Raw genomic sequence first — 26,685 nt, forward strand, 5'->3', positions numbered from 1 at the left:
ATAAGCGGTCTGTACTTCTTGATTATGCAATGCCTATATGACTGCTGGTATCTCTACTGAATCAAATGTTTTTTTCGTAATCTGTGAAAGCCATGTAGAGAGGCTTATTGTACTCTGCGGACTTCTCGATAACGTGGATGGATGTGATCCATTGTAGAGTATCCCTTCCTGAAGCCAGCCTGTTGCCTTGGTTGACTAAAGTCTAGTGTTGCCCTTATTATATTGGAGATTATTTTGGTAAATATTTTATATAATACTGGGAGTAAGCTAATGGGCCTATAATGTTTTAGTTCTTTAACGTCTCCCTTTTTGTGGATTAGTATAATGTTTGCATTCTTCCAGTTTTCTGGGACCCTTGCAGCCGATAGACACTTTGTATAGAGAGCCGCCAGTTTTCCTAGCCTTAGGTCTCCTCCATCTTTAATTGAATCGACTGTTATTCCATCCTTTCCTGCCGCTTTACCCCGTTTCATGTCTCGCAAGGCCCTTCCGACCTCATCTCTAGTTATAGGAGGAGTTTCTATATCCTGTTCATTATTGTTTCGAGTGAAGTAGATTTAGGTGCATGTTAAAGAACCCCAGGTGGTCGAAATTAATCCAGAATCTCCCACTACGACATGCCTCATAATCAGATTGGCGTTTGGACTCGTAAAATCCCATATATTAATTTAAATTTTAACGTTAGGGTCTACAGCTCGGCATAAAACAGCTGAAGCAGATACGTTTCAAATTTTAATTGTTAGTGTGAATAGTTTGAGTTGGCACTCGCTTCCTGATTTACTCATCAAGTCGCAGAGATGCTGTAAAGTCAAGCAATGCCGATCAGAACAGTGAAGTATATCATTCAAAGGAATTCACGAGAATCTGCTGTTCAGCTAACTTGCTCTTGATCGATAGCTTGCAGCGCACAGCCACAGGACAGACACACAGGTATGTAATGAATTGCCTGTCAGCGTTACATATATGTGCATGTCTCTTTCATTTGATAGTTTGATGAAATCTCGTCTAGTTAGGAAAAATCGTGAAGAAAACAAGTGTTGCTGACCAAAGTGATGAAATTACACATTTGGCACAAGTTATAGGTGTTATTCCAAGTTGTGATACTCCTGCAGTGTTCTGTAATGCCAGCGAGGCTACTACAGGGCTATGTAGTGTGTTAACTTTGATTTTTTTTTTTTTTAGGTGACGCTGTCAAGGGCTTGTTCCCCCAGAATCGTGTCCGTGTCTCTACAGAAAACTATCATCATCAGGATTGGCTCCAGCAGCGTCGTCTTCCACAGCTAGCTCGTTGGCGCCCCTCGGCCACAATACTTCTTGCTCCGTGCCCTCGGCACAACCGCGCTCGTGCCACTGCTCCCGCGTTCGTCGTCGTCATTAATGAACACAAACACGTAAACAATTTTATAGCGAATTACAGCGAAGCTGTTAAGGGTTAGTTCCCTCAGGATCGTGTCCGTGCATAGACATAAAACTCCCTATACGTGGGCCGATCCCGAAGATAGTGAAATGTCGGGCCGACCCACTGCTTAGGTACAATTCTAAGGGCCCACTTACGCAGGTTCGCTGGTCATCCTTCTTCACAGAGCGGAAGGGCACCGGTTATTTTTTTTTTTATTATTAGAAGGTCACAAATATACGCTAAGTATGTACATTTAAAAAATGCAGACTTAGAATATTTTTCTTGCTTTGCTGAGCTTTTTAGTTTGTGATTTAGCGTTGCAAAAGGAGTTAAATATGGTCCACTTTACTTGCTAACCAGGCAATTTACTGAAAGGATTTGTGCATCCTTGCACAATCACCACATGGTGCAATAACAAATTCAATTCCCTTTCCAACTAACGCTTTCATACCGCTTCCACAATTTATGAACAGTAGTAGTTAAGTTGGTCGCGCACTATGCCATATTTCACCAAAATATATCATCATCATCACGCTGCTAGCCTCTTGAAGCCAAGCGCAAGTCTTCTTTAGCATAAAAGAAGCCACAGTTTGTGGTTTCTGGCGGTAATTACGGTTCGCAATTACCTGTACCCGTGCTCGAAGAACCTGGGTAAACACTGTCTTCAAAAGCTTATTTTGTGAGGTATTAGAGCAGAGGTTTGGTAAGCGAATCGGCTATCTTTTCCAAAGTTGAAATACAGGTTTACGTGTGCTCCTCGCGCATTTCAACTTTCGTCTGCCACCGGGAGGCGGGAGCTGTGAGCAGCTGAAGCATCCGCATGCGTTTGTGTAGCTTGTTCGTAGGTACTCCGAGTTTGTTCTTGAAATGAACTACAACTCTTGGAACAACCGCGGCCGCGGGCGGTTCCGACGCCGGGCTGGCGGCTCGAGGTTCGCTCCTCACAGACGGCGAATCGTTGACCGAGAAACCTCGGACGGCAGTCAAGGCGACGGTCAAGTCCCTTCATCTTCTCCTGAAGTTGGAAACCACTCAAACCGCCGTCGCGCGTCTGTTCAATCACCGTACCCTGGATGGAATTTCTACTTCCCCAACGAAGACTACCCTCCCGACGCGACCGTAGCGCAGAGGCTTAAGCTCCTAGAGGCGTATTTCGCCGAGAGTGCGTCTAAGTTTGCGGGACCCGCGGGTCTTGTCGACCGCTCTCGAAACTCGTACGAAGTGCGTGTAGACGAAGTCGCGGACGATTCTGGCGTCAAGGAGGAATGGCCCGATTTCAAGGAGTCCCTGAAGTGCCGCCCCCACGACGTTCTCAAATTGCTGGGTAGGCCACCATCTTTCTATTCATTATTCTATGCCGTGAACTTTGCAAGCTATTGTGATGCCAGAAGCCAATAATTTAATTGGTGGAGTATGCGGTCTACCGTAATGTCAGTGTAAGAAGTTTAGAACGTTGTTCGAAGCACAGTCACAGATAGTTTCTACCGTGCATATATGCTATAGACGTAGCTAGTTGTGTTAGTTTCTGCATGGAATAAGTGTCGATATGAAAAGCATCAACATTTTGGTCAATGTGAGGGGTGCACGTGCTTGTTAAGTGAAGCTAGGAAACCAACCTGTAACACTTTAGAAAGTTTGGTTATTCATGAAAGTGTTTATTCTGGGAAGCACAGTGAAATGCAAATGCTTTACATTTATCCATACTAACTTGGCCAGCTGTCAACCCTCTTACTTTACTGTTTTTTAACCAAACCTTGCTTATGTCTAAAATGAACTTATTTGCTTATTCTATCAAGCTGCAATTATCTGACCCATTGTCATTTTTTTCCAGGTCTTGCATTACACCAGACACTGACAAAGCATGAGCAGCAACAAATAGACGCTTGCATAGATGACCCATTGCCCGAGCTAACTGTTCGCATTGCCGGCTTTGGGCCTTTGACACCTCTGCGTGACGTCCGCAGCATGACTTGTGGCCACATGGTGGCCGTTAGAGGCACAGTGGTCCGTGCAAGCGAAGTGAAGCCACAGTACCGTGTGCTTGGCTTCTGTTGTTCTGGCTGCGGCACTCAGCAAGCTGTTGTGCAGCCTGGTGGCTACTTTACAGCACCCACCAGCTGCCCAGAGAGGGGTTGCCGATCTAAAACCTTCCAGGAACAGGTTACATCGCCCTTGACCCAGCTCAGCGACTGGCAGTCGCTGAGACTTCAGGTATTTACGTCATTGCCTAACCTCTCTGTAAGCTCTGTGCAAATCTTAGGTGGGATATTACTGTTCTGGTCATTCTATGGGTATGACTACTGGACATGACATGCCAACAAAGAAAGCACAAATTGAGCCAGAGCTGTACCGGACTAACAATGAAATTTTTTTAATTTGAGTTTGTGAAGTGGAGGTTACGTTAGGTTAGGTTGTTTGCTTACCTCTTCCAGATTAGGTTACTCTCTATCAGTCGCTTGACTTGCATTTGAAACGGGGCATTATGTAGAAAACAAGTTGAGTAGATATTTCAGCAATATTTCTTGTGCACTTTGTGCTTTCTTTGTCAATGTTTTGCATCCATTTTCTGTACTTGTACAGTCGTGAGCTGACTAGGCCAACTTTAAAGCTTGTGAACTGTTCTGATCACTTCACTGTTCTATATGCTATTGTTATCAATAAGCCTTTCCTTCCTCACTTAGATTTTATATGACCAACATGCCCTTGCCAGAGTTAAGGATAAACAAGAAAACAAAAATGTCAGTATGCCACATCACATTGTGCTTGTTCAAGAAGCTTAAAAAGTGGCGGCAGGTATGCGCACCTTAATTTTATTCAATACTAAGCAAACTTTTCTTGGAAACAATACAAAGTGCCTAAAGAATGCTCGGCTCTGTTGAACCATCCTGACTGCAAGAGTCTTTTCCCAATAGAGTACGATAAGAGATATACGGATTTCACTGCATGTATAGTATTTATCAACTGGCTCATACTATACTCATCTTCGTATGCTTCATGTCTTAGACATGAAGCATACGAAGATGAGTATAGTATGACCCAGTTGATAGATACTGTACATGCAGTGAAATCCGTACATCTTTTTTTACTACAGACACTTACAATAGCTAATATAGTACTAGTACAGTTATACCTGTAATCAAAAGTGGCCCTACAGCATGATGGCATCATATAAAAGAGAGTATCAATGCAGGACATTCACATCATCGCTGCAATAGAAAGCACAATTGACAAATGCAATTGAATCAAATATGTCAGGTTTAGTATTCAGCTACCAGTAGTCCTTTCACTTGCTCATTAGTACAGGAGGCAGGTACTGGTTTGTAGTTTATGGTTGTTGTTTGTTTGTTTGTTACATGCTGCAGTGGCTTGTTGGCTGTGTCTTACTGCTGACCTAGAGGTAGTGAGTTTAATTCCCGACTGCATTTTGTTGGGGATGAAATGCAAAAAACACTTGTGTGCTTAAATTCAAGAACTCCAAGTGGTCAAAACTGGCCAAGAGCTCTGCACTACTGCATATTTCATTGTCCCAGTGTGGGTTTGGTATGGTAAACTCCATGAATGAAACATTCCTTTGTTTGTTCTTTCGTATAGTGTTGCACTCAAATTTAAGAGGGAGATTTAACTTGGCAGCTGACTATCTAAATACATAAGAATGGAGAAATAATTTTTCTTGGCAACCACAGCACCGGTTTTGATGAGGCTTGCTGCATTTAAATAGAAGAAGAGAGAGTCTAGAGGAAACATATATTTTATTTAGGTCATCATTTTGCTTTCTAAACACCATTTTAACATCGACATTGCAGATTACTTAGCTTCCCAAAAGAAGTGAATTCTCAGGAAAAAGCATGACTCGGTGTTCGTTGCGCCACATCTACATATCTACGCATATGCATATTCATTCCTACCTCGACCTATAAGAGTCTGGAATGCCTTGCCATCATCTGTTATGCGCTGCACCTCAACTGAAACCTTCGAAAAATGCAGAATGACATCATTACAAACCTGAAAATTTGTTTGCTTCCATTCTTGTGCATATATGTTTTTTTATTTGTATTTTTTATCAACTAGTAGATATACCACATATCGTCTGTTTTATGAATTCGAGTGTTTTTCATGAATTAGAAGAGTGATTGCCAAAGTGTTATACTACAGTACAAATTCTGTCTGTTTTCTATGACTGACACTTCAATGATGTAATTTACTGTTGTAACACCCAGTTTGGTATTTGTGATGCCTGAAATCCCACTCTGTAATGGCATTACGGCCTACAGTATCGTAAATAAAAAAAATAAGAAAACAAAACAAGTTGCCAAAGATTGCTAAATAAGAAAAACTTACAATTCTGTAACTCAGCAGTAAAATATAATTTCATAATTTTGTAAACTGCACCTAATAATATGTCTGAAGTGGACAAAAGGGATGTATTATACACCAGTCTAAATTATACCATTAGCATGGGAGTAAGACTTCTGTAAAACTCCCGAAAACCTACTAACATTTTCATGTATGCTATAAATTTATATATGAAATTTGTCTGCTCGGGATGCTCTAACAGATGCAGTGTACAGGAACAGCGATATCTGTTTTTGGTGCAAAGTTACGGATGTGCAAACTTCGTAAACTTGCAAGCTTCAATTTATTTTTTACTTATCAGGATTTTGGAATTTTTGAAAACATTTCAGGCCCTAAATCATAATTATGCTTGCTAGAGTCACTAGAACTTAACTTTCTCTGTTAAGTGCAACCCATTTCATTCAAATCAGTCCCATGGTTGTAGTATAAAAACATTTTCGCATTTTAGATTTATTTGAATAGGGAAATTGGAGTTGGCCCTGAGCTAAAGCTTCCTCTTAAGGGAATCCTCTGACTTGACCTTCATAAAGTTGAACAAAATTCTGCACGTCTTGCTAAAGCTTGATGAATAAATGAATAAAATTAAACCGTGCGAATAAACAGTTTATTTTTTGCCTTTGTCATGACATCCGTTAATTTGGTTGCTTCTTTCAGGAGTCAGAAGAGGGTACGGAAGGTGGTCGCATACCACGCATCATCGACTGTGAACTGACTGACGACCTGGTTGGGTCAGCCGTCCCCGGTGACATGGTTACGGTGACGGGTGTTGTGGAGCTTGCACGCTGTGACGGTCCTTCAAACTTGACCGGTCCTGTTGACTGTTACTTGGTGGCAAATCATGTGCTCGGCGATCAACGCGAGGCGGACACGACTGCGACTCCATCGGGACCTGACCTCGGTCGCCTGGACTACTATGCCATCGAGGCGATCCATGACAAGCCGGATTTGTTCCGCCTCCTGGTGAACTCCCTGTGCCCCGCAATTTACGGCCATGAGGTCGGTTGACAGCTTTTGTTTATCTATTTTTTGATGCCTTAGAGGGCAACACCAGTAATTTGTCAAATGCCAACTGCTACAAAATATCACTTTGGCTTTATTGGTTATGAATCTGTAGTCATATGTGCTACAGAAGCAATTTTGCCAAAGCTACAGAGCTGGTAATTGTTGAATTTCTTTATTAACAACCTTAACAAAGAAACTTTAAAACTTATTACAAAGTTGGCTGATCAGAGCAGTGGAAATGCAGGATGCTTACATAATGCTTACATAATGCTTTACATAATGATTTACATTAAAGCACAATGCTTTACACTCACAATGCATAAAGTCGCAATGCATTACAGTAGAACTGAGATCATTTGAAATGTCTCAATTGAAATTAGTGGATAATTCAAACTGCTCTGCTGGTCCTGGCAAAGTCTTACGTATTTGAATAGAGAAAAACCCTTGCCTATTTGAACTCCAAAAACTATCCGCCGGTTATTTCAAACAAGATCTCTCACTCCCATGGACCTCTTTTTGGACAAAGCTGAGACAAAAGCGAAAGTTCAATGTGTTGCTACCCACGATAATGTCATTGTTGAGGGAACTGGTGCGGGAAGCAGAGAGCAAACTGGAGCAAGCAGAGTGGTGTGCACTTTATCACATTACAACGCACTCAGCTAGACTCCTCCTAGTGCACGCTTTATCACATCATCTCCAACATTTGGCACGCATCAAGCCACCATCCTTCTCGGCTCATCGTCGCACGTTTTCCCTCACAGCCACTGCAAACGACTTGCGTGGCGCAATCTTATCACACTTGGGCTTGATACGGAACCTAGGTTTCTTCTAGTGCATGTCCTCATGCGCTGATGGTGGAATGATAACACTCCTTCAATGCAAGTGGAGTGACAGTTCTGGTTTTGTGTGCTGTACCGCACAATTGATTGGACACTACATTTAAAGAGACTCTCCTTAGTTCAAACTCTATTTTATTCAAATAAGTTTCCAGTCCCTTTGGAGTTCGAATTAACTAGATTCTACTGAACAAGAGAGATCAGTGTGCATTTGACAGCTTACAGTACATTTTATGACAATGCAAACACATACAGTCAGTTTCTATTAATTAAACCATGACAAGCCCAACAGGTTTAATAGCATTATGCAGTTGATCGAATTGAAAAAAGAGGGGCAGAAGGAAATGTTTGAACATGCCACTGCTTCTTTTGGCATTATTTACCCGATTCTAACTTGTCCCCGACTCTAATGTGCACCCAAGACAAACGCTGCAGCCACTGGGGTCACCATTGTGATCAGGCTCGTGCGTGCTGACCTGTCAAGTTCAAATTATGAGATGAAGGCTAATTTCAGGGCCAAAATGACAAAGGTTATGGCCCATAATAATGTATGGGGGCCAGCTGGGACCTTTGGTCGGGATCGAATTAATTTAAAAAGTGAAACAACCAGCCAGGTTAACTGAAATATATTGTACCCTATTCTTGCACATACTTTCGCTGACAAAGTGAACTCCAATCATTTTGTACACATATTTTGCTGTAACTATTTCCTGTAACACTTTCCGAACAAGACAAAAGTTCAAGAAGATTGAGATGGAGGCAATAATAGTTGAACAAGGAATGTCACTTGAGCCAACGTTGCTGGCCTGGTGAATGCAAGCCCACTTGCCAAAATGCTGACTCCAGTGACATTCCTTGTTCAACCACTGTTCCTCCACGTTCCTGAACTTATGTCTTGCTTAAATTTCCTCCCTAACCTGATTCCTCTGCTGCAATTCCTTACAGATAGTGAAGGCCGGCTTGTTGCTGGCTCTCTTCGGAGGAGTGCGAAGGTACTCGGATGATCCCGACCACGTGCCCGTACGTGGCGACCCACATGTTTTGGTGGTGGGCGATCCTGGGCTGGGAAAGAGTCAGCTACTGCATGCCTGCGCGAGAGTTGCGCCCAGGGGAGTCTTCGTATGCGGCAACACTGCATCCATAGCGGGCCTCACTGTCTCCGTTGGCCGTGGCTCGGTAGGCGAAGCCTCACTCGAGGCTGGGGCCCTGGTCCTCGCCGACAGGGGTGAGTCTTCACAGGGATCCCTGTGTGTCTTTTGCTGTTCTGTAGCAATTTTAGCGTTAGTGTGATAGCTACATAAAGTTAACTAAGGCTGCATGGCGGGCTTGTTGATACCATAGAGCTCTCTAGAAAAATTTCTAGAGGGAACTCGGGTGCTGCAGTTGTTCAACTTCCGCACGAATGATGACTAGTATACATGGATTTGTCTGATCTTCACTCTTGTGGCTTCAAGTATTCCTGTCGTGTTATATATCCTGATCTTTCAAAATACCAATGACCCACCACAGTGGTTCAGAGGCTATGTCATGCTATGTCATTGTGGGGCTGAACATGCTGTTCGTCTCCAGGCTGTCAAGAATGCTCCTGTACCGTGTTTTGGGTGCTTGTAAAAAACCTCAGGTGGTCAACATTAATCCAGAGGTTTCCACTATGGCTTTCCTCATAACCCACTGTCCAATTTCAAGACATTAAGCCCCATAAGTTAATTAAATTGTAGTTTTCAAGTAATCGTATGGTATGTTCTGCCAATGATCATACAATATTTTCTGCTAGTAATTGTAAGGTATTTTCTACGATTTGAGCTAACCATCCTCGTTAGTTCAGATGGTTGAGAGGCTGTCACGGGAAAGCGTTGGTCCCAGGTTCGAATCCCAGAAAAGAGTGAATGGAATGGAATGGAAAACTTTATTGACTCTTTTAAGGTTTTAGCGGGTCGAGGCTGAAGTCTTCATTCTTGAAGCTTGGGTCCTCTTCAGCCATGGATGGGCCCCTAGTCCAGGGCTCCACTGAGCCGGGCCGCCTCGCACGCGTGCGCTACTAGAGCTCTTTGAGCCTCTAGCTCGCGGCTGGTAAGCCAGCTCTCCCATTGCTCCGCACTTGGTGTTTTGTGTTTGTGGAATGCCTGGTTTCTTGTACACTCCCATATAATGTGGTATAATGTTGGTTTAGCTCCACACCACGGACAGGTTGCGCTATACTGCGTGAGGAACAACCTACTTAGTATGTGTAAGTTTGGGAAGGAGCCCGTTTCCAGTCTCCGCCATCCTGCGGCCTCCTCCTTTGTTAATGCTTTATGTGGTGGGGGATATTGATATCTTAGCCCCTTATAGAGGTTTAATAGCTCTGAATAGCTGTTCCCGCAGTTGGTCTGTGGCCCCTCTGGGGCGGTTGACGTTCCTGCTCGGCTGGTCATCCCTCGAGCTAGGCTGTCTGCCCCTTCGTTGCCCCTGATCCCTGTGTGAAAAGAAAAGAGTGAACTTTTCCTCAAGTGCAAAGTTTTCTTTCTGGAAAACCCTTATGGGGTTTCCTTTGTAGCTTCGTGCTGCTGTAGGGTGGATGTCAATTTTCCTTTTTATTTGAAATTATTGCATTTATAGCACAATGCTTTGTTCAATGTGATCAATCTGCAAATTCGGGAAGTTATTTGAAACTAAAAGGACATAGTTTAAGTAAATCTACATGCTATACCCACAATCTGAACCCCCATGCTTCTTGTAGAGCTTCCTTTAGTAATTTTTGTAGGAAAATTTATGATTGGTACGTCACACTTAAGAGCTTAAGTGAAGAGCTAGAACTTCTGAAAGCATCAGCCAGTATGTCTCAACATCTTTGTATACAAGGCATGAGCAATAGACATGCTCTTAGACAAACTAATCACACTTACCTCAACAGAACAGATAATGAAAGACATGCAAAGCCTGTCCTTGTTCAGTGAAGGGAAAACGTTAACTGGAAGATGAAGAATTGTAATTGGTCAATAGTGGGCAATCAAGGGAAGCTGCAGCTTGGAGCCAATGTTTCAACAAGAGAAAAACTTGTCTTTGTGGGGTCTCTGTTATTCATATCACTAATTAAAATTGCAGCATGCATAAAAAGTTCAACTTCTTAATTGAAACGACAGCAATGGCTTGCTGATGCATGCAAGATGCAGTTTGTTAAGAGCGAGTGCAGACTATTAGTGTTGCGGCTGTAACCACGTTAGAGGGGTACCACTTCTATGACATTTTCAACTTGTCATTTTTTTTTTTGCTATAAATGAAGGTCTAAGACCACTAAACATTAGAATAAACTCTGGCAAGTGTCAGAGCACCCTATGTAACTTGCTATAGAGTGCTTGTTTCTATAGACCAGTTTCAGTCTCTGTATCCAGAAAGTTGAATGCATTAGGTTGTCACAATGCACTGGCTTGCATTTTTCCTGCAATCAGTGTGACTGCTACATGCTAGCATAGTCAGAAGAAATGTGTATGCAGCACTCTTGTTTACTTTCTGATGGGCAATGTCATTATACCTAGTTTTGTTGCTAAACGATGTTGGCAAATATTGATGTGCGTCGGGAAATCGCGATGTCACCAATGCCAGGTCCGGCATTTAGACACCAACGTTACCATGAAGTTAAAACGTCTTGCAAGTATTTCTCCACCTTCACGCTTAAATCCTTTTATGTCCGAGATGCACGGGGTGCAGTTTATAAATCTTCAAAAATGTGTCAGTACAGTTTTTAAGGAACATTAGAGGGGAAGGTTTAAGTGGAGCTGTATTAACAAATTGTACTTCTACAATACCAAAAATGCCACTCTTACTGTGAGAGCAGACTTGGTAAGCCATAAATGATGCAAAAGCAAAAGACTGCTGGTGATGCCACCTTGAATTTCCTGCACTAGCTTGCCGGGTTCTCATGCATTTTGACGCTCTCCTTTCAGGCCTGGTCAATTTTTCTTAGGTAAAAGCGAACTACATTTCATTGTAAAGAAGGCAAAAAATTGAACTTAGAGAGTTTATGGAACTTTTACTGCACCACAATAGGTCAAAATAGTGTCACGTCGTAGTGACGGTGAAAAACGCATTACCAAATACTCTGAATCATGATACTATCTCTTTATCAGGTGAACCTGTGCCAAGAAAACAGGTTACACTAAAAGCATGATAGTTGTGAGCATAGTCGGTATCGGCGAAAATCTCATCAGTGAGTCAAGCACGTCGGCTTTGATACGTGGCTCGTCAAACGTTCCACCGTAATCACTGGTGCCCGCATGCCTTCAAGAAAATAGTACACAATTCACGTCGTGCATACTATAAGATTACAAAACATCCGGTGGCGGATGTTTTATCGATAACATCCGCCACTATCGATAACATTTGAGAAACTTACAATACATGCAGGTGTATTCTGCACTGAGCGATTATGTTTAACATTTGTTAGCAGGTGAAAAGCGGTCACCAGAGAAACGTAAACAAGCACACATGTCTAGTGGGAGAAAAATACTACATAAAAGTCTGTGACGTCCTGCTGACGTACTAGCACTGAGGTTTCAGTGTGAAATCCAACAAGTGGAAGCTTGGTCCTTGTTTTCTTTTCCAGTAATCAACCTTCTACCATGAAACTAGAATTTTGTAAGAATACTTTGTCAGTCTAAACTGATTTAGTGTGTCTCTAGTGTTCCTTAAACCTCTTCCGTGTCATGGATGAGCTGGGTTCATCCACATGCTTCTGGCAAAAATGGCCAAGGAGAAGTTCTGAACGATGACGGTACTTTTCATTTTCTAGTAGTATCACTTACTAATTGGTCTCCTGTTGGTGCTTTGTCATGCTTCTGGTAGATGACAGCGCACAATCTGTGGGGCAGCATGAGCGCGAGCAAGTTTACTCTTGCGGGAGAAGTGTGACATGTTGGCAACTGCGCTTTTTAAAAATAATTTGGCCATTTTCGGTCAGAACTCGGAGTAATAACATGGAATGGAAAGGGTTTAAGACATGAAACTCAGTGTTTTCTACATTTGTTTATTCACCAAAAAAAAAACGAAAGGTTGCTGCTGCATTGACGAGCTGGACAAGATGTCGACAGCGCAAGGGGCCCTGCTGGAGGCCATGGAGCAGCAGTGCGTGAGCATAGCCAAGGCCGAGCTGACGGTGTCACTGCCCGCCAGGGCTGGCGTGCTGGCCGCCGCGAATCCGGTCGGAGGCCACTACAACCGTGCAAAGACGGTGGCCGAGAACCTGCGCATGGGTAGCGCACTGCTCTCGCGCTTCGACCTGGTCTTCATTCTGCTGGATCAGCCGAATGCTGTGAGTAACCACAAACAGTGGAGAACTACTTCCTACTGCTAATCAAATCAAATTACATCATATTTTTGTTTGATCATAACATATCATACATGATGTTGAGGATACAGCCATAAATCCATTAATTGGCTCGACGGGGACTGTGCCTTTTTGCACTACAACAGCTACAGCATGTGAATGCAGAAACAGACATGATACATATGTAAAGATAAGTGCAAAGTCACGGGTTCTATTCCTAGCCACCACAACCACATTTCTATAGGTGCAAAGTACAAGAACACTCGTGTACGGGTTATTTGTATTGATATTATGTATCTACTATATGAAATGCATTTAAGTGCGCATTAAAGGACCTCAGGCAATCAAAAGTAATCCAGAGCTCTCCACTAAGGCATCTCTGATAACCGCGCTATGTAGTTTCAAGATGTTAAACCCCGCAGTTAAATCTAATCTTATTCCTCAGGATCTTGACCGGCGTCTGTCCGAGCACGTCATGGCAATGCACTTGAAGAAACCCAGCTCACTGTCATCGTGCCAGCAGCTGTTGGAGGACGCAGGCGACACTCAGGCATCGGCCGCCTTTTCCCAGATGCCGCATCCATCAAAATCGCTTGCGGAGCGACTCCGTGGGCCTGTCACGGACCCCGTTTCAGCTCCGCTGCTGCGAAAGTACATCACATATGCACGCCAGTAGGTGTTGCTTTATTCTGACTTACTTCGAATTTGATACCGTTGTGTTTAGAGCTAATCCTCTAAAGGGCCTTGCAACATCTTTTCGCTTCGAAACTGAGGACATGCTGTAGTGAGCGCAATCCCTTTGAATGAATGTGTTAACAACATGTCCATTGTAATGCATTTAAACCTCCATATAACGAAATTCTCGCTATAACAAAGTATTTAACTTTTCATAACTTCTTGGTCATAGAACAACGCAAGACTTCAATATGGCGAACTGTGTTTATACACAATTTCAATAAAACTAAATTTCACTGCAGTCGCGAAGAAATACCAAGACAATAAATGGAAACTTCCACCGATGCAGATAGTCACATAGTTGAATTACAAGTGACTGTTCTGAATGCACTTCTCAAATAGGGTGATTACCAATGCGAAGCAGCTTCATGGTCCATATAAAATCCATATAAGGTCCGTATAAAGAATTAGACTCGCTTTCTGATTTAATGCAAGCAAATGGCATTACCCTATTACAGGCACAAAGGCAAAAATTTTAGATTAGAATTTCTTTCCCAACTCTTGGAAAACAATCCAGCGCTAGATGCATCAACATATTTGTCGCCCTTAACTAGAAGGCCCACCCAACACCACAGTGAAAGCGCCCTCACCGCATATTTTGCTCGCACAGACCTGTTCAAGTTTTCTTATTTCCCGAGAACCATTAGTGAATGGCCTTATCAAAGCAAGTGATTAAACTGTGAAGTAACCTTTCTGAGCCTGTATTATTGTTGCTTTTCTTTGTTGGTGTGTCTTTTATATTTCTTTTGCATTTGTATCGACCACCTTGCTTGGACCATGAGTCCACAGTATCGTATAAATACAAAAAAATTTAAAAAGTCCAAGTGCGATAAGATTCTATTGCGCTCTGCGCGTTGTATGCTCTCGGTGTGAGTGAAAGAGTGTGAGGGTGAGCAGAGGATGGTAGCTTGACAAGTGGCGTCTTCCCACGCGAGCAAGGGGAAAGGGGAGTGAGTTTGCGATAATGCAGTCAAGCGTGCACGAGGGGAGAGGGAATTGGCATGCACTAATCAACATAAAATAATGTATGGTGGCAAATGGCATAATTATGTACTTATTCGTGAACATTGTCTGCTTGCTAAAGTGTATTCTTTCTGTATTTTCATGTTATCTAAGTCTCTGTTATTTGTTATGAATGCATTACTGCTTTTTTCATATTGCTTTTGTTCCTTGGAAATTCCTTGAACTAATCCTGTATTTTTTACTCTTAGAATGTATTCTCGCCCCTCCCCTCTGCAATGTACAATTATGTACCTTCAGGGTATCGCAAATAAATAAATAAATAAATAAATAAATAAATAAATAAATAAATAAATAAACTCATTTTATAGTGCAGCTGAGCGGATATGCAGCCCGAACGCCTTGTTCTAGAGCTAATCTGCCGTGCATGCAAGGAGTTGGCATGCCGAGATGGTGTCGCATCATGTACGTTGTCTTCCTGCATGTTTAGTACGGGAGGTTGGGTAATCTCGAGTTTCGTATAGGTGTTGAAGTCGAAGACGAAGCATTTGCTCCCCGCTGCTGGCGCTTTTCACGGTCGTGTCGTCCTACTGTGGGAGACGCTATCAGCCGCGGGGGTGAAGTAGGCGTGAAAACTTTACCGGCTACTCCTTGTTTCTTGGCAAGTAAAAATATTTGTGCAAAGGTTGTAACAAAATGTGGCACAAAAGTACCACAAAAGAAAGTCACTCAGCAATAGCACAAAGTTCTGTACGTGAGTCCTCATCCAGCAAACTTGTGTACGGAAAAAAATAAAAACAAGTGACACTTGTTCGAGTATCGAGGTTTAACTGTCTCTTTCAGGCACTTGCATGGCACTCTTTGGCCAGACCTGGCCCTTGTGCCCACTAGGCCCTACACATTGCGGTCATCTTTTTGCAGTGACAGTTTTTCACGATGTAACCAATCTTACAAAAATATAACTTGAGGCAAGACAAACCTGCATGTGTTCAAAGTTTCCGGAATGTTGTTGCCAATTCTAATCGAGAGTCTTATCTAAACGGATTGTGCATGTGATGTGAATTCACTCCATCAATTACACGTGAATTTACAAGTCGTTTATCAATAGCTGACCCACTTGACTTGCAGATCAGATTTTGACGACCGACTGTGCTGGCCCCTGGCATTATGTTTTAAGTGTCACTTGTCTTTCTCTTTTTTTTTTCGTGCACAAGTTTGTTGAATGAGGACTCGTGTACAGAACTTTGTGCTATTGCTGACAGACTTTCTTTTGTGATACTTTTGTGCCACATTTTGTTGCACATTTTTCGCTAATATTTTTACTTTCCAAGCAACAAGGAGTAGCCGGTAAGGGCTCCAACCTCTCGCATCATGTCAATAAAAAAAGAAAAAAGAATTAGATTAGAGAGTCATAGTTTTGGCACTGTCTTGCCCTTCTTTGTCATTGCAACACGACACTATATTCCCAGAGAAACTCTTAAAAAGAAGTTATTAATAATGCAGATAGAAAGAGTGTAATGTTTACCTTCCCCATACCTCCTCAACATGTTTCCTCTCAGCTGAGGTCAGCACCGACAGCAATGGCGAGCCTATTGCTCCATTCTTTCTTTTTTTTCTTTCCGCAGTAAACTTTATGATAATCCAGCAATGTTGGCATCCGACAAAGGTGCCGGAGATCAGTGAAGAAGCAGTGACAGGATGTCAGGGCGTGCTAACTACTGCTTTCCAATTTGATAGAAGATTGGAGCAATGTGCACGCATGCACGAGGCTTTCATTTGAGAGCAACTGAGCTCTTGAATCACCCATTGTGTCGCTCTGGGCTGTTGCGCGGGCCTATGACATCATGGGTGGCGCAACAGAGATTGCCTCAATGGCTGCAAGGGAGAACAAGTGATCTTTAAAACAAGATTGTGGGTTTAATTCTGCATAGAGTGGTATGATACTATTTGTCTTGCACATTCGTGGCAGCATTGTTTACAGATTGGGAGCATTTATCTTTTTGCAGTGTTCGAAAAGTGTTGGAGTGAGCATCTAAAACTAACCTATACATACATGAATAAGAAATTTGTACAATCTACTGCTCTCAGCTGCTGTGTTTCAGCATGGGTCTAGGTTGACTTGCTGCGCGGTCTTGTTATAGCCACTGGTGCTTATGGAAAATTATGCCCAGCCGCAAGTCCTCGAAAATCTCCCAGCTGCACCAAAAGATGACTCTTAGTCAACAAGAGGATTGTGATTTTAAAGCAGCAAGCCTCTTAAATACTGCAGGATTTCTGAAAAAGAAAAAACAAAACAAATTTGCTGTAAACTGGTATGGAGCACACAATCCACATTCTAGCCAACAGTGCAATAGGAGGAGACAGCATTTTAGGCAGCATTTTACTTATTTATTTCAATACTCTCAATGCCACGTGGGGGCGTTACAGAGAGGAGTGGAATTCCATACAATGCATGGAAATCACAGTTTTGAAGGATGATGGAACAGGGCTGCTGACAATGGAGGCGGTGAGGCAGTTCGAGCCGGTCCCTGTCGTTGGAATGAAGGAATAAGCATGCAGGTTTATATGCCAGCTTTAGGCCGTGGACCTTGAAGTTGTGATCGGTGCGTCCTCAAATGTAATGAGGAGCAGCGAGTAATGCATTCCTAAAGTGATGATTGGTGTGGTATATTTTGTGGAATAGCCGAAGTCACACTATTTTTCTTCGTGCCATAAGGTCAAGCAGGTCCCAGTGAATTTTCATTGCAATAATATTTGCGGTGCGGGAGTAATTAGGATGATCACTTAGGATTAGTTAGTTCTTTATGGTTACAGGCAGCACAAATGACGAGCACAACACTTTATCGAACGAAACTCATTTAATGATTCTCCTTAATGTGCCTTTAACTCTACGTTGCTTGCCTTGCAACCCAGATACGTCCAGCCGACATTGAGCAGTGAGTGTGCAGCGCACTTGCAAAAATTCTACCTTCAACTTCGCGGAGTTCGGCAAGCTGACTGCGTACCCATAACCACCCGCCAGCTAGAGTCCTTGATACGGCTGACCCAGGCACGGGCCCGGCTCGAACTACGGGAAGAATGCACGGCTCAGGATGCCCTTGACATTATTGAGGTACAGTACTGTATGGTTCCCACGTTTGTACTAGCACATTTTATATTCTCGAGCAGGAACTCTAAATTACGGATATTTTTGAGGTACCTTATGTCCTGGATGAAGTGATGGCAAACCATTCAGGTGAGCAACGTAAGTGGTGAATGGCTATGGAACAATAGCTGTCGTGTAATTGGAGTAGAAGGCTTCTTGTGCATCGTCGTGCACTATGAACACCCCTAACAGATTGTGATGCACACTACGCAGGAGTGACTTCGGTAACTTAAGAAATGCAGTAGAAAGTGTTATGCAGGATGTTTGTCGTTATTTATCTGCTCACCAATTTAAAATGTCGCAGCGGGGATTATTTGTGCTAATCGATGGCATTAAGTGACAATGACATCACGACAATTCACAAGAACTCCTCAAGCCAAGCAGCATCATGTTCACTTGCAATTGAAAGTGGCCACACGGAAGCGTCTGAAATGAACACTTACAGTAGATTAGAATGATTGCTTTCAAGCACTTTAGATTGCCGATTATCCAGCATTTGGAGCACATTTGCCTAGTTCATTCAGAGTGCTCTGCAATGCTCTCAACTTCAAGCTAAAAGTGCAACCGAGACTCCACATAATTTTGCTCATGTTGCTCATTTGGAAGTCCTGTGAGCAGCTTAACATTTGGCGCCGACAGGATTTTTCTAGCTTTGATCTCAAGAGGGCTTTGCATCATTGTAGACAGTCGGAGGATAGGAACTTGTGGCATGTAACATTAGTTTGATGTTCGTTGGCTATACACTGTTACCTGCTTAACTAGCAGCACTGCGGAAGTCATGCAAGTAGTGGGGTCATAGCAGTCTCACTCTGTGCGCTTTGCAGGGAAGTTGTTTTGGATCTGCAGTGCATTCTATGGAATAAATTCTCCATTTACAGTATAACCTCGTTTACATGATCCTGTTTCATATGATATCTCAGTGCCAATGTTCACTATTATAAACACAAGAATTGACCAAATACTAGTTGCGCTTCTCTTTAGCAGTTAATATGTTCCTGGAAAACACAATCATTCGGCACCGACGTTCAGTACGTCTCCACAATGCGATCGTATGATACATTTTGCAGCTGCTAAATCCCGTGTGAACAAGCAAATGTGCAAGGCACACACGATCGAGAGTAGTGGGCAGCCGCCACAGCAGCTTGCCCGCAATACACATCTGACTGTGCCACATGAAAATGCTGGCACCCATTCAGTTTCCTTTTCTGGTACCAGCAAATTTCCTCACGGGACTTCACACGTTGCATTCACCGTTATTGCTGCCAGCCGCATTGTGGTAAGCATCTTCACCTGTCTGTTTCACAAGACTTGTGTCGTAGTGCCACTGGAAGCATACTCCATGCTTTTAATAGGCGTTACAAAGGGCGATAATCCAAACCTGCCACCAGAACGTTCCTTGCTGCAGGCGACACGAAGCGAGGAATACATTTTGTACCGGTGGCAATGTATTCTGGCATCACTTGTCAGCTCGATTTCGTTTGTTTCCCTTTGCCGTACTAGAACACTATGCAATAGTAAAACGACAAGGGGCAACATATACGCAACCTTCTCATTATGTAAATGTCAACTGCAGTTGAGTCTGCAAATTTTTTTGTGGGCAGATTGTATATTTTCCCGGTTAGTACACTTTTTCTTGCTTTATTCTTCAAGACGTATGAATCAGGTTCTGCTGTATTGCAACTACAACTTGTGGAAGTAAGTTTATGTCAAATTGCTATATCACTTGTTCGCCTTTGTGCTTCCAGTATGCGACAAACCAAGTTGGTTGCAAGCGCTGATGTGGAAGCTCTGGCTGCTGGCCGTAAAAACGGGTCACTCCGCTCATTTGGTGGTGAATAGTAGGTCCAGATCTGCAACACTTTCTATATGAAATACATACATCATGCATAGTTACATAAAAGAACAAAACTTCACGTTACATTGAATTTACATGGTTACATCGAACTGACACCTACCTATATCTCTCATATGTGATACGCTATGTTTAGGTTGCAAATGCAAGCAGTATCTCCAGCCTCATAGCGTTGCCTGTTAATTGATATTTGAAACAATGTGTATACATAAGCATTGAAAGTTCCTGACTAATGGAGGGATAATGTTCCAAGTATTTTTTCCTTTCAGCTCATGAGGCACAGTATCGCGGACACTCAGAGTGACGGGCTGGGTTCCGTGGACTTCAGGCGCTCTCAGCACGGCTCTGGCATGAGCAAACCGGCTCAGGCGCGAGCCTTGGTGAGTGCGCTCACCAAGGAGTCGCAGCGGACGGGCAACCGCATCTTCACCACGAGCGAGCTGAGGACGATGGCGGAGCAGCGGTGTGGCATACTGTCATCATCGGTGCGTGTCATCATTGATGCTTTGAATGACCAGGGATTTCTCCTCAAGAAAGGCTCGGGCCGTTATCAGCTGCAAACCACCGATTTCTAGTAGGGACTGTCCATTAACACTTTAACTGCCATGAAAAATTTATGAAAAGTGCAGATTTGTCCTTAACCTGCACTTTTCGCCATATTCTTCTAAAAGTTATGGTACCAGGAATGCTGATAGATTTTTTACTGCTCTTGTTGAAGAAAATTGCAAAACATGTGTGTTAGTTATTTATGTGAGAAAATTACAAAATAGTGCTACATTTCTCATGATGACTTGACTAGTCATTGGAAGTTAATGGGTTAACGTGCTTGCAAGTAATGGCAATCCAAAAGTGACAGAAATAAGAATTCAATAACTCGGAAAGTGTGGATAGTAGCACAATGCAATTATTGCATGAATTGTTGCCAGAATAGGTAGTTACATTTGCCAACAGCAGGCAGTGCTTCTGTTGTGTTAGTGGCTTGTACAATAGAATAACAGCATCACTTATATGTTATAAATGTAGCTTCCAGCAATTAAATGCTTCATTATTTTAAAGACTCCCTTGTTTTTCTGCACATTTCTACGAGAAGCTTGTGCTCTGCTGTCAACACTTTTCGAGTGATTAAATTTTCATTTTTGTTACTTTTGGGTAACCTGGTGAATCGGGTGTCTAGCAGCCTCATATGCAGTGAGAGGTTTAAAGTTTATCAAGTTTGTCCTAGGTGCATCAAAATATTTTTAGAATTGTTTGGCAAACTTAAAAAAAGTAGACCATGTCAGGGTAATTGACCAAATGAAAAGTGCTGTTTATCAAAATTATCTTTGTTGACTCTCCCTTAAAGCTCCGCATCACATTTTTTTCACAAACATGGATTAATTGGCCAGCTAGCATGACAGAGAAGGTGCAGATTGGGGTTTCAATAGTAACCTATCATTTCTTTTTTCTACCTTAGTACTAAATCATAAATTTGGTCTTGCAGCTCATCAGCAAGTGCCAGTTATGAGTATATGAGTTAGGGAACATCCTGCTTTAATAGTTAGGAGAAGTCAGGAAAGCTAGGCAGTTTGTAGAGGATGTGATCACTTAGACATCCCTCTTAGAAAACATCTCCAAGTGCAGCAGTGTGATAAGGAATCAATGACAGTACCCGACGTTATTGATAATGGTTTGAGTCCCCAGGGCTTCGTTCTTGAGGAAAGGCTTGGGTCCGTGGTTTAGGCTACCGAGTTAAGTGTTGTCAATCAACGAATTCACAAGTATTCTCTGTTGATAGGTAGTCTTATTTCTGAAAGTTAGAGAAACAGTGGTCTTAAGCTTGTCATTTTGTAATACTATCGCAACTGGTGCAAGCATTATTCATGTCCCCGACAACCAAAGCTTTTCGTTTGAAAAGGGCTCAGCCCGATACATCAGCTCCCGACAGCCAGCTTCTCGGTCATCTATCAGTGGGCTCAAAACTATGTGATTATGCGTGTTAAGTTTTATTTGCCAAAAGCGCGAAAGCTTATTGTACAGTTGTACTGATTTGTAGTACATAGTGCTGTTATGTGCATATTTGTGTGCTTATGTACCAGTTCTCAGTGTACTGGTGTTTACTAGGTTTATTGTTCCTCCGAAACTTCCTCCGAAACAAGAAAAGACCTTTGGACGATATTGCCTGTAGAGTACAGAATTATGTGTCGTCAGTTGATGAGATCACAAGTATATAGGTATGCATACAAAGTTTTGTTTGAGAAAGGACACAATAACTGTTGTTCCAAGTGGCATTTCTTGGAACATTTGTGTCTATATATCTTTAAATTTTCGTTTTGCATTTTAAATGCATCCCTGTTGTTTGGTCGTGTCGCATTTACTTCCATTGACGGTACCACACTCACACAGCACAATGTGTACAAACTTTCACTTTTCACAAGTACAGAGAGAGTGTACAAACTTTCACTTTTCATGAGTACAGAGACACTTGTTCTAAGTGGCACTTGTTGGGTAATTTATTTTGCTTGTGTTTTTTCACTGTCTTTGCATTGCAGATGCAAATTTTCTGTCTAACTTTTGCGTATTTCACACACGGCACAGCTATATGGCCTGTATGTTAAAAGTGCATGCAGTAGTCACATTTCTGTATTTCACAAACTATGCTTGTGTCATTGTAATATAACTAATGATCAGTAACTTAATACACTTGTTAACACTGCACACAGCTAACGTAGTGCTGTTGTTGAATGGTCTATTTATAGTACTGCACAATATTCGGTATCTCTGTTGTAGTTGTAATATATATCACCATGTCCTGTGACAATAGTTGTTCGATCACAGACTTGTTTCCAAATGTGTTTTCAGCAAATTGGTACTCATACTATCAACCATACAAACTAGCATGTCTCGTACCCGCATTATGTGGACTTGTGTTAGTTTGCTTTGAAATCTCATTAGAAAAAAATAGAGAATAACAAATAAAACACGTACACTAAGTAATGTCCTGTGTGTAATCTCATGCCTGTGAACCCTTCTGTGAATGGGTTCAACTGTTCAGAGAATCCTCGTTATGTTTTTGTGTTGGTTTCAGGCGTCCAAGCATCACAAACCAGGGTTAATTAATATTGCCTTGCATGAATTGTGTGGCATTACTTCTCTCGTTTTTTTTTTTTTCTACAGCATATGCAACTGACATTAATTTACTACTACTGCACTTGCAGCTCTGTTCTAATAAACTACCACTGATATCATCGTCGCCAGGACTGCCTGACTGTGCCATTAATTACCATTAGCTTCAAGTCCTAGGTTACTGGGAACTGCGAAGTCATCATCTTTGCTTTGCTTATATATGTGGAATGGTCCCGCGCATCATAAGCTCTGGGGTTATGCGAGTCTCACTGGATAGCAGAAGAGATTTTATCTTTCTGAACAGTTTTTCTAGGTGGGTTTACGGTTTTGAAAAATAAGGCGGTGGATGGCTTATAAGCTCTCATAAAAGGTACCCACATTGAAAAAAAAAAACATAAATAGAGCAAGCGACAAGCAAGGATGAAAACTCTTGCTTGTACTCAAGCTCTTCCATCTGTCTATCGTATGCGTAAAATTTTTATGTGGCAGATGGTGTTACTTCGGACACAGATACTGTGTCTCTCTGTCACAACATCTACTTCACTGTCACAAGAAGTATCCAACAATTTTCACCACGCATGTCTCACGGTCAACGCACGGCACGAGCAAAGTGTCCAGATGGTTGCATTTCTGCGCCGGCCGGAATCAGAGCTTGGAACGCATCTCTCCCATGAGCTTGTCCAGCCTCATCGCCATAGGCAGGTCGCCCTTGAGTGACAGTTTGCCACCCATGAAGGCACTGGTCGGATTCAGCTTTCCCGTGAACATCTTGATGAAGGTGTCACGCTCCATGACGAAGGTCACATCGACCTTGCCCTGAGGTGGGTCTCCCTTGCCAGCAGAACCTTTGCCATTCTTGAGGTCGACATACCACTTGTTGGGCTCACCTGGGATGAGAAGGGATGATTAACTTTGTGGCTGAAATGTGATGCCAGCAACAATGTTGCAAGGTCACAGGTTTCAGTGGATTTTCATGCTTTTCAATCACTTTTGTCAATCAAATACCCCCTAAGGGTGCCAGGTTTGTGTCTGTGTTTTTGCAAGTCTGCTGTAATCCTTCATTGGTAAATGCCCATCTAGCACTCGGCAGGTGCTGCCAAAATCTGTCGCATCACGAGAAGCTGGTGCAGCATCTTCAAGGTGGTGTAGCCACTAGTCTTGTTTTTGTGTCATTTCTGCCTCAACATACCTCCAATTCTGATAAGGCCCACATATTTGGTATTTTAGAGGTGTAGTTTACCAGTCTAGGTTCACGTTATGTTTATCTTTAGTGCCAATCGAATGTTTGCGGGATGTCTGCAATGAAAGTTAGATTACAAAGGCTTATCACAGTCCTCATACTGACAATGGCAGGTTTAATTTGAAGGCCTCATTCAATATCACTGTAGTTAAACTGTAGGCAACGTTGCTGTGTGTACTCGACAAGAAATGTTATGCACGCAGGACATACCTTTGATGTCGAAAACGAAGACACCACCAATCTGGTTGACCAGGTCCTCGTTCATGTACGCGGTGATCATGCTGAATACTCCTTCCACGGTTTCTGCTGATACTAGCTGGGCCGCCATATTTCCTGTTTTGCTGCCTGCATTACAGCATTGATAATATATAATCTGTGCAAACGCAAGGAAGGCTTATTTAGGAAACCAATGTTAAGTACAAAGTACAGTAACGGTCTACTGTTAAAAAAAGGGAGCACCAAACTAGTAGTATTTCTGGTCTGATTACCACTCGGTTTTCACATGAAGGTCTCGACAATAATTTCTCCCCAATATTGGGTTTGCGTGATGCGTCACATGACGAAATTTTTTTTTTACTACTACAGAGCTCGTGATACTTAACTTATGCTGGTTTGTGAGCTTTCTTTTGACAGTGGATTTGCTGTGCACTGTGTAACTTCAAGTGTATCGGCTATGCAATTGTTACACGTGGGCATTCTGTTTTAATACAAACAAAAGTTAAAAGTACATTACATAGGTTTCGGGTTCACTATGAACATACAACGAATATCATTATGTGAAGTACCAGCCTGATGCACTGTTTTGCCAGAGTGCACAGGATGGCAAGATATCTGATTACGAACACGTGCTGCTACTGGAGTTCCTTGCCTCGCTTATTTTTGTGCTTCAAGTTGTTTGCAAGTATTGAACAAATGCTTTGGTAAAGTCAATTGGGAGGCTTTTATATAAGTGACGTTTATATTTTTGTTGTACAGTAGCACTGCATTATTCTCGTCAACTCATGATTACGTGGGGTTGGGCATGTTTCATTCAAGATTGTACTTGATTGTATGGGATTACATGGGGCATTCACGCAAACTATAGTCTGCATAAAATAGTTGTACAACTGCATATGTACTGACACGTGCCTCTATCTAGGTCGCTTGGTCATTGTGTCTCTAAAACGCATGGTTCACAAGTTTGAGTGTTCGTAACATGGCTGGTATTTGATTTTTGTAATAGTTGGGGTGGTTAGTAGCGTGGACCATGGACAGCATGTTATTGCACAACGTATGAGCTTGGGTTAGGAAAAGCTTCTCGCGATTTATTTTAGACATTTCACACCGGTGCGCCAAAAGCTCACATCCTTCACGACTCTAGCTCTTGTCGTGAAGCTTTAGGCTTTGTGAAAGCAATGCACGTATTCTAATTGGGCACTGATATGCTCCAACACATAAGCTCTAGCGAAGAGCCGCGCTCTTCGTGCATTTCACATGGAATGGCCGTATACTTAAAAGGTCCTCCGTCATGCGAAAGTAGTTCTGTTCACATGTTCATCGCATTGAGGAAAAACAGGGTTACACTGCGTGGACGCGCATTGCTTTGCGCGCGCGCTTTTGCTCCAAGAATATAAAGAAAACGCAGCGCAGAGCCATGCAAGCGCGGTTCCACAAACAGGTTTCGGTGTGCGCGGCAGCAAAACGGAGGGAAACGCTCGGGTAGGCCCGCTCGGACGGCGCGGCTCTTTCGAAGCGGCGTAGTCGTAACGTAATTGCGCAGTCGTTGTGTAACCGAAAGCAGGCCGACCGACGCACGTGATCGGTTATGCAAGTACTGCGGAAAGCAAAAGGATTGTGCCTTTCTTTCTTGCGCGCGGCGTAGCGCCGTGTCGTGCCTTTAGTATCGGCCGTGATCGCGGGCGTGTTGCCGTACCTTTTGACATGTGACTAGAAGAAGCACGTCGTCAGCTTTTGAGCGACACTGCGGAAGTCCTTTTGTGTGAGCGGATGCGCTGCGGTGAGGCGGGTCAAAGACTGCAGACGGCGATCATATGATACGCCTACCGCCGCCCACGGACCTCCCGTAAACAAAGCTCGCCATCGAGCGCCACGGGCTAGCCGCGTGGACTCAAAGTTCGACGACGCACTGCCGGGTATCTCCGAGGCTATGCGAGCCGCCGCCGGCCGCTGATAAACGTCGCGTCGGTCGCTGGTAGCAGACGACGTGCGCGCGTTCCGCACACGACTGGGAACGACGCAAACGTCTTGAATACATGCGCGACATTAGGACATGTCGAATGTATATATTGAATACATTGCATAGTTTTAGTTAGGAGCTTCTGGGTCGCGCCATTCTGGGCGGTTATTTCGAAAGGTTCTCTCACCACGCGACAGCGCGTTAGCAGTGCGTAAAGCTTGCGCAAATATGCGACTCATTAGTGCGGCAGCTGTGTGCAACACTGAAGAACGTTTTCTTTTCTTTTTCCTTCACATATTCTGTCAGTGTTTTCCAGGATAGCGGCGTATATATGTGCAAACCGGAATGGTTGTAAGCGCGAATTCAGTGCTGCCCTAAGATGGCGTCGCGTTTCGCCGTATTACCACCGTAGCATTAGCAATGCTACGGCCTATCTGATTGATTCAAGCCGTCATCGTGGCAGCAGTTGGGTGTCTATAGTTTCCCTATTTAGGTGTTATTAGATTCTTGATGACCACGGTAGGACTAGTAAGCTTCTTCGATTCTGCTCAGAGACGTCGAGATAGATTGCGTAACAAACGAA

The 26,685-nt window shown here is 43.0% G+C and overlaps 2 protein-coding genes across 3 annotated transcripts; one reads left to right on the forward strand and one right to left on the reverse strand.

Moving 5' to 3' along the window:
* Positions 1–257: 257 nt before the first annotated feature.
* LOC126539256 (DNA helicase MCM8-like) lies at positions 258–22,557 on the forward strand. Its single transcript, XM_050186032.3, has 8 exons — positions 258–2,723; positions 3,231–3,610; positions 6,407–6,748; positions 8,536–8,815; positions 12,618–12,877; positions 13,338–13,564; positions 17,501–17,699; positions 19,854–22,557. Exons 1-8 carry the CDS (start codon positions 2,267–2,269, stop codon positions 20,157–20,159), a joined length of 2,451 nt encoding a protein of 816 aa, XP_050041989.1. The 5' UTR covers positions 258–2,266; the 3' UTR covers positions 20,160–22,557.
* On the reverse strand, positions 21,792–25,983 carry LOC126539275 (hydroxysteroid dehydrogenase-like protein 2). 2 transcript variants are annotated; one of them, XM_050186062.3, is made up of 3 exons: positions 25,839–25,983; positions 24,137–24,271; positions 21,792–23,573 (listed from the first exon to the last, which is right to left on the reverse strand). In XM_050186062.3, the coding sequence occupies exons 1-3, from the start codon at positions 25,846–25,848 to the stop codon at positions 23,332–23,334; spliced, it is 387 nt and encodes a 128-aa protein (XP_050042019.1). In that variant the 5' UTR covers positions 25,849–25,983; the 3' UTR covers positions 21,792–23,331. The 2 variants fall into 2 exon arrangements, with proteins under 2 accessions (XP_050042019.1, XP_054931270.1); XM_055075295.2 differs by having other exon boundaries at positions 25,801–25,982.
* Between the last annotated feature and the right edge of the window lie 702 nt (positions 25,984–26,685).

Source organism: Dermacentor andersoni, chromosome 11 (genome assembly GCF_023375885.2).
Source record: "Dermacentor andersoni chromosome 11, qqDerAnde1_hic_scaffold, whole genome shotgun sequence".
NCBI lineage: Eukaryota > Metazoa > Arthropoda > Arachnida > Ixodida > Ixodidae > Dermacentor > Dermacentor andersoni.

Coding starts and splice junctions, on each gene's coding strand:
- LOC126539275 (XM_050186062.3), bottom strand. Junction 23,574..24,136: donor CTTCGTTTTCGACATCAAAG/GTATGTCCTGCG, acceptor TTCTCATCCCAG/GTGAGCCCAACAAGTGGTAT.
- LOC126539256 (XM_050186032.3), top strand. CDS start 2,267: ATGAACTACAACTCTTGGAACAACCGCGGCCGCGGGCGGTTCCGACGC. Junction 3,611..6,406: donor GGCAGTCGCTGAGACTTCAG/GTATTTACGTCA, acceptor TGCTTCTTTCAG/GAGTCAGAAGAGGGTACGGA. Junction 12,878..13,337: donor TGCTGGATCAGCCGAATGCT/GTGAGTAACCAC, acceptor CTTATTCCTCAG/GATCTTGACCGGCGTCTGTC.